The sequence below is a fragment of the Atractosteus spatula genome, chromosome 2 (assembly GCF_055471065.1).
Source record: "Atractosteus spatula isolate fAtrSpa1 chromosome 2, fAtrSpa1.hap1, whole genome shotgun sequence".
Classification (NCBI taxonomy): Eukaryota; Metazoa; Chordata; class Actinopteri; order Semionotiformes; family Lepisosteidae; genus Atractosteus; species Atractosteus spatula.
The window spans coordinates 20,761,574-20,769,637 of record NC_142707.1 but is presented as its reverse complement, the minus strand read 5'-3'; the positions used below and the strand labels follow the sequence as shown (position 1 = coordinate 20,769,637).

The following is an 8,064-nucleotide window of genomic DNA, read 5'->3' as shown; positions in this document are numbered from 1 at the left end:
AGTGCACAAATGTCTTGGCTCATCACTGCAACTGTCAAGTGTTGCTGCCACTGCATTAATGGCCCCCGACATGGGACATCTGATGTCTTGCACTGCACAGTATTGTTACGCTGACCTTGGGAATGTGTTTTCGAATGAGAGAGCACTACAGCAGGAGCGGCAGCTGTTCCGTTAGTTCTGCATCCACAGCAAAAATCAGCTTGGTGAATCTGAGCTCTGACCCTTCTCTCTACAAGTGCTTCTACTGGGAGTGTTACAACTCTCTGATGACCAAAGGAATGCATTAGGCCGTGTCACTGCCACAGTCTCTGGAAACCCTCTTTCCATTTCTGCGGTGCTCTGACAACATTGCAAGATTTGTGAATCACCCTGGAAATACACAGTGAGAAAATAAGCTATTTGGACCATAAAATTCTCATTTGTACAAGGTTTCTTTCAACAGCTGTTCTGAAATCAGAATATAGCTAAAGGAATTAGACTTTTGATTTCCTTTTATATTTTCACAATTCAATTTTTTTCTAAAAATATCTTTTACCTCATGTTACTGTTATTGCTTGTTAATATCTTCTTTTTTGTTGTTGCTCTTTTTTTTTTACATTTGATGCCTGGTAACAATACCAATAGTGTTACAACAATGTCAACCTAGGTTAACCCTGAACAGTGTCTGACTGCTACAGTAAGCACAAGCACAACAGTCTTCAAGCTGTACTGTACAGCAGGGTGTGACCGTGTTGTAGTGTCACTGTACCAACTGTGGGGATGAGCAAAGAATTTGTATTTGCAGGATTCCTTTAAAATTCAGAAGGTGAGCTAGACCCCATTAACTAATTTACCATTTCAAATTATCATGTTTTATGTGCTCAATCTGTTATTGTTTTGTTGTTTAATCAAATGGGACCACAAGATGCCAGATCTGAGAAAAATTAAAACCTGCAAAGCCAACCTGACCGAAATGAAACGTTCCAAATCCAAAACAACTTTTTTTCTTCGCGTTCAATGAAATAAAAGCAAGTTTGCACACTCGTAATGCCAAAAACGTTGCCTCCGAGAACAATAAAACAATGACAGATACCAATTTTCAAATTCTGAAACAGAAAACAATTCTTAATTCTGCTTCAAACTCCAATTATATTTGTGAGTTTTACTTCAGAATTACTGTTGTCTTCAAAGTAATTCAATTACGTTTGAAAGGATGGTAGAAACCTTTAGCTCATCCCAGTCTAGTCCATCTGTACTGTACAATACTTCAATTCTGCACGGTACACATTGCAATAAACACTGATAGGCCAAAGAGAGCCTCTGAGGCTCCAAATATTCACAGCTGCTAGAAAAGAGATTTGTGTTGAACATTTGTAACCTATTATTTATAAAACATTTTCCCCAGGGAAGCCTGTGGCAGACAGCGTGCTAAGTCTTCCATCCTGGTGATTCTTGTTCCATTTCACTGAGAAATCAAAAGTGAAAGTCCTTCCACTAGGCACTGCAGTGGAGGGCCGATCAGTGACAGATCCTGCTGAAACTGAACAATCCTTGCTGAACAGGAAACAAAACACTTTCCCAAAGTGTTATTCCATCGCACTGCTGCTCCAGCTGGCCAAAGAATGAGCCAAGCTCAGCAGTTACACTCCATTTTGCACCAGATCTTCCAACCCTGCCTGACAAAGGCAGCGAGTCACAAAGCAGGTCCGCCTTAATGTGGCCAAGATGCAACGTGCTTCTCCAGCCAGAAAACAGATCTTCTGAGTAAGCAACCAGGAATCGAGAACTCTGCCAACAGGCCGAGATATTCAATCACCCCATCACCGGCCCCCCAAACCAATCTTGAGGAAAATTAAAAAGAAACTTGTGAAAAATATAAATATCTCTTTGTGAAACGCTCCGCCCTGCCTAGGGTGTCATTCAGTTAACAGCTGCTGAAGGAGGCTTTTCTGCTGTGATGGGGTGGTCTGGGCGCCAGCTCCTCCTTTCTGTGATCCCAAAGGGCCAGACTGATTCAAGTAGGGGTCACTGCCTACCAAGTTAACTGTACATTGGACATCAGCAAAAACTTGAACCTGTTGTACCTGGGGAGATACAGAACACACAAGAGGGAGAGCTCTAAAACCACTGTCAACATGAAGACATGGAATGAGAATGAGCTAAACTATAACACTGTAAATAACACTATATGAGATAATTTAAATTTCAAACTATATTCTGACCACCTGGCACAAATGCACATTATAATGTAAAATTAACACTTTATTTTCTTTGGTTAAAACCCAGCCCATAGTCACAGAGTAAACAGGAGAGATATTCCAAGTTCTTTAACTGTGTTTTACTGACACTCATTGGCTGACAGCAAATGGAGAAGTACTGTATGATGAACTCCCCCCCCCCCCTCCTCCTCCTTGCTCAGCACTCACCTGATCGTTACACATGGAGCTGACACTGCCCATGTTACTGTTACCCATGCCAACGGGTGGTCCCATGGATGGAATCGAGCCCACACCTCCGGTGCCCCCTGCCATCGACACCGTGATGCTCATGTTGTTGTACACACCTTGCTGGCCAAATGCCTGGGGAGGGGTCTGTCCTGACTGGTTGTACATGCTGTCAAATTACACATCAAGAGAATATCAGAACACAGGCAGTGTCATTCCTCAGACTGAAAAAAAAACACATGCTGACGTATTTATTCCTTTGATTTTCCAATGTTCTCTTTAACTACAGGCTTACTTGACAAAACAGAATGTGTGTTGGTGAAACCCTGCAGAATTCTGCTATGTTAACATTTTAATGACCCAAAACTGACCAAACAGAAGTAATTTCCTTCCTATTAAGCATTAATTAAGTGTTCTGATTATGTCACAGAAACATTTGCCTTGAAACACAATTGGAAGTACAGGGTATGTGTTGTGTAAAGGAAGGCGGAAATTAGTCTACTATAAGCACATACTGTATACTGTACAGGTTCTGTATGTGAGTGAAAAACAAAATCAGAACCTACAGTAGTAATTTTATCTCTATCAGTGTTCTTTAGTGCCATGACTAATAAATTATTATTTGTATTTTTAATCCAGGTAGTCTAGATTAAAATTGATATGTATTTTTTATTAATTTAACAATGTAATTACTTCATGACTGCTATACCACTAGATACCTGTTTCCAATTTTTTTATTCCTTCTTGATTTCTAGGCTCGACTGTAGATAAAACTTATGATACAATCTAGATAAATTGTTTGTAAACAAAATAAGAGAAAAAACAAATACTTTGGACGGTGACTTTAGACTTCCCATTATTTCAACTCAATAGATCATACTGGCATTTACAGCACACAGCATTTCTGAAATCTGAGAGGTAGCAGAGAAGTTTTGAAAAACTAACATCCTGGCAAGAACAGTCTGTCATGTCACATTTGGTCAATAGGGGGTAGACTAGTAGAGGCAGAATTTTGTGATTTAGTGAAAAATTACTTTTTTTTACTCTGCTTTTGTACTGCAATTATATTTAGCTTCCACTCCCTAAGACAAATGCGAACAAACAATATCCTGTTAAAATGTTTACTGGTTCATTAAAATACCTGTTATTTCCCATACTGCCCTGTTGCCAGTTTTTTAAGTCAGGTGACTGGTATCCAGGAGGAGGCTGTGTCTGCTGGAGCATAGGACTCTGGGAAGTGGAGATCTGTGGTGACAGCAGGGGGCTGGTGGGGCTGAGGGCAGGAGGGAAAGGTGGCTCCCCCTGCTGGACCATTCCTAAACAGGAAGAAAGAAATGGCAGTTTTGAGGAAACCTAGGTTCCTGAGACAATCAGAACATAAATTAAAAAAAAGACAGAACCCTTTTGCCACATATAACCATAGTCAGTCCCAGATCCCAAGACAATGAGTCAAACAAGGCCGGTATGCACATTTTATCACTTTGATCTCTTGTATACAATCAAAGTCAATTATAATTTCACAGATGCTAGTCAGAAAAATGGACTTTGTAAACCAGGAATGGTACAGACAAAATTACAGTATTAGAAATGCAGCCATATTTAATGTGTACAGTATGTGGGAAATAATGACGGGCTTTTAATCTTTTTATTTATCTTTTCATTTATGGAATGTTTCTAATGTCGGCAGTAGTATTGAATATGTGAGTAAAAACACAATAAGTTTTGATATTAGGTCAGTAATTTGGTACTATGGTTTATAAAAGTTTAGGAGCATACATTCTGGGTGTGCTTTAATTGGGTGTAATATTAGTCAAGTATGCATGTACTGAGTAACAGATCTCCTCCAGCACATCTGAAAAGATCGAACCACCTGCCAGTGCATCAGGATACATTTGTAAATACACAAGATGTCTGTGCTTTGCTGTAAATCTGTAATTTCTGAACAGATGGAAAACAAGAACACAGCTGTAGAATACAATCTCTCTGCAATGAAAATGAAGCAGTAAGCTATTCTGCGACTCAACCAGATCAATGCTAAAAAATACCCAGCCTCAATGAATCATATGCAGATGCAATGCCACGTAGCAGGGCGCTTACCCGGGCCTCCAAATTGCTGAAAGATACTGGGCTGAACAGGAGAATTCACGGCCCCTCCAAACTGTCCTTGAACATTACCCATCAGGCCCTGGTTTGCCATTGGGCCCCTTGCAGGTAGTGTTGGGTCGGGAGGCCCACCCATGGGGGTGAAAGGACTAGGAGAGTTGGGGGGGTTCCCAGCAGCTGGACTGTAGCCTGGAGGGAAGGTAAACTGCTGCTGCTGCTGAGGGCCTTTAGGGAGCCGTGCTACGCCCATGGGCCCCCCCGCGAACCCCTGCTGCCGCATGAGCATGGCCTTCTGCTGCAGGAGCTGCCGCTGGCGGTGCTGGATGCTGTAGAGCTCGCGCTGCCTCTGTGCCAGCATCTGAGCATTGAGAGGGGGCTGTGTGGTGAAAGAGACAGTCAGACACCTCCTCACTCCGGACAGACTGCTTACTGCAGGCACAGAGAGGCTTCTACAAGCTCTGGGAAGCGTGAGGATTCCGCGAAAACAACAACAAAAGGAAAAACGAATACAGGTTTGCGTCCTTCATCACCATGTTCTGTCACTTCAGCCGAAAACAAAATCATAACATACTTTTACATTACATACAAAGGCTAAAAAAATGAATATTGCATATTTATAATACCTACTTTGAGAGTTGTACTCCAATGCTTGGAAAATCCCAGTCACAGTCAGCTAGTGACAATGCCCAGGTTCAAACCTAGAACATTTGAGCCATGGAACTCGATCTACACTTTGAGCTAGGACCCCTACTGCTTGGGCCATTTAGGACACCACTTTGTGGCCTTTCCTTTTCGAGAATTTGTCACACTCTACTACTGTGCAAATCACAGAAGAGGAGAAGACAGCTGAGGCATTCTGTTCTGCATACACCCTTACACTGCAGTTGTCTTCTACTCGAGCTCACTTACCTGAGATGGCAGCTGTGGCTGCTGCATGCTGGGACGCATCCCCATAGCAACAGGCACTGCCCCTGGAAACTGACCCATCTGGGCCTGTCGGTTCTGCTGCATTAGCTATTAAACCAGAAAGGGAGACACGTGAGATCAGCACATACAAGTTGCTATTTGTAACATTCTGATTACCAATACTATAAACCATCGGTTTAACAGATTAATAGGGAGAAGGACTGTCTGCTATTGTAGAATGTGCATTAAATTACGACTTACATTTTTTAGCCCAAAAACACATTATTATATCAGAAAAAATATATAAACCATATGTATGCTTTCTGGATCTTTTGTAAATATACATTTTAATCATATAACATTTCATACAATTTTTAATTGTATCAAATCGTAAGCAAACAACCTACCCCCATAAGGCACCAATGGATTTAAACCTGAATTTTAAACCTATGTATTATTTATTATTTCTTTGTTTTATGATCTAGGCATTTCATGGTTATTAAGGTATTTCTGATTTTACAGACATAATTCCCCTTTTACAGATTTAGTCCTTCAACCACCACAGACTAACTACAGATTTAATTAACAACCAGCAGATTATTTTACATTTTTGCAGCATACTGTACATGAACAAGTAATAGAAAATATTCCTGACAGAAATTTTAAAATACTTGATGCTTGTATTGAAGCTTCTATGTTTAAGGGAGTTGCCAAGGTCTATGCTCTAGGTCTATCACCTTTCCACATCAGAACACTGCAGGCTGTTTTGAGCCTGTCAAGTCCCGCCAGCCCTCAATGGTTCTTTTGAAAATGAGTTTTGAGTGTGGTACTTTAGGAGACCGAGCTGGTACCTGCTGCTGGCCTTGGAGCCTCTGCTGGAGCTGCAGTCTCAGCTGGTTTGGCAGACCAGGAGGCCGAGCCATGGGAGGCCGCGGCCCCATCCCTATTCCTCCAGGGAAGGCTCCACGTGGGCCTCCAAACCCCAGGCCTTGAGCTCTTCCCATTGCGGAAGAGAACTGGGGGGAACCAGGAGGGAACTGTGATGTGTAGCCAGGAGGCTTGGGATCCATCAGCATGGGGGCCTGAGCAGGGAACTGCTGAGAAAGGCTATCCAAACAGCAACCCTGAAAGCAATGGGGAAAGTGTGTGTGAGCCTCTCAACACCCCATGTACAACACGCATTCAACAGGTAATGCAGGTGTACCCAAGTCCATAACTCTAGGGCTGCTGCCTAGCAGATGCAATAAATCTCCTTCTCCTTGAAAACGAGGAAAGGCTTCAACTTGTCCGACTAAGCAAATAATGAGATCAATTAGGTAATTAAGGGCTCAGGTGGAAAGAAAACCAGAAACCGTCTGGTACATCAGACTGGAGTTTACCACCACTGAGCTAATACGCATACCCCCTTCGCAAGTATTTGTATTGCTGTATTACACTGTGACCAGGCTGCAGAAAAAGCTAAGCTACTAGTTTTTTTGTAATATAAATGTCATATAATTTTTTCCATCACTTATCGTCCAGACATATTCTGATGCATAATCAAAACACAATAGTCTAAATTTAACAGCAGTACCTAATTGAGCCCATACATGTTAATTATGTTTAAAATAGTGAGTGGACAGGTTCAACGAGCAGTATTGTTTCTTAGAATGAAAAAAAGGCCGAACTCAAGTCACATGATTTCATAAAACTGCCATGGGCTCAGTGTTGTGTATTGCAGCTATGAGGATTATAGACATATGGGATCATAGCCATATACCTCAGAATAATGGCTGAAAAACAAGTTGATTAAGGATCAGTATGAAGAGTACCTCAAAATGACATTTTAATTAAGACAAGAAAGGTGAGAGATAGCAATGAAGACTGTCTAAAGTCTTTGAAACAACAGCCTGTCCATTCCTGCAAACTACTTCAGAAGCAGCAATGTTCCAACAGGAAAGTGAGAATCCTACACTGGTAGGATTACAATGGCAAAACATCAAGACAAAAATGTTGATGTTCTTGTTCTTCCATGGCCAGTTTTCTTTCTTGACTCAAGGCCAGACATGCTCTTTCCCACCACGAACATCTGTGGAACCAACTTTCCAGTGCCATCAACAGGAAACAGCATAGACTAAGCAAACCTCCACCAGCTGATGCTCAAATTAGCCGAGCATCCCACAGCAGTCTGCCCAGAGGCTGATCAGGTATGTGCATCAGCACTGCTGGGCTTTTTTAACGCTCAGGTAATCATACCCATAGCTAACTTTGTTTTGTTTTCATTCTGACAGCATGCAACAGCTGCAACAGAACTAAGGCACTTTTAACCACTTTTAAAGTAAGGATGACAACCAAGTGACCCCAAGCCTGTAATGAAATGCTCACCTGCACGAGCTTGTCAATGCCCAGTGCACGGTCCAGGGCCACCAGTTCACTCTCATCTGTGCCACTCAGGAAAGACACTAACTGATCAAGCAGTGCTTTCTCATCATTACGGCCCTCCACAGTAGTCGGAGGACACAGCATCTCATCCAGGGGGCACGGGATGCACTGCCTGGGGGATGGGAAGAGTGTTACACTAGAGGAGAAGGTACCTGGAACATCTCTGGGGACCATGTGACAGGGTCATGTGTTGAAAAATGGATGGTGAAGA

General features: G+C 42.2%; 1 protein-coding gene across 4 annotated transcripts in view; it reads right to left on the bottom strand.

Moving 5' to 3' along the window:
- Window positions 1–511: 511 nt before the first annotated feature.
- Window positions 512–8,064, bottom strand: part of ncoa1 (nuclear receptor coactivator 1) — a 64,130-nt gene continuing 56,577 nt past the window's right edge. For all 4 annotated transcript variants that reach the window (XM_088931965.1, XM_088931954.1, XM_088931975.1 and 1 more), the window contains 7 exons: window positions 7,797–7,965; window positions 6,284–6,556; window positions 5,436–5,540; window positions 4,521–4,902; window positions 3,565–3,739; window positions 2,406–2,592; window positions 512–2,063 (listed from right to left, as the gene is read on the bottom strand). In XM_088931965.1, coding sequence (XP_088788091.1) covers window positions 1,896–2,063; window positions 2,406–2,592; window positions 3,565–3,739; window positions 4,521–4,902; window positions 5,436–5,540; window positions 6,284–6,556; window positions 7,797–7,965 — 1,459 coding nt within the window. In that variant the 3' untranslated portion in view covers window positions 512–1,895. The remainder of the gene's footprint in view (window positions 2,064–2,405; window positions 2,593–3,564; window positions 3,740–4,520; window positions 4,903–5,435; window positions 5,541–6,283; window positions 6,557–7,796; window positions 7,966–8,064) is intronic.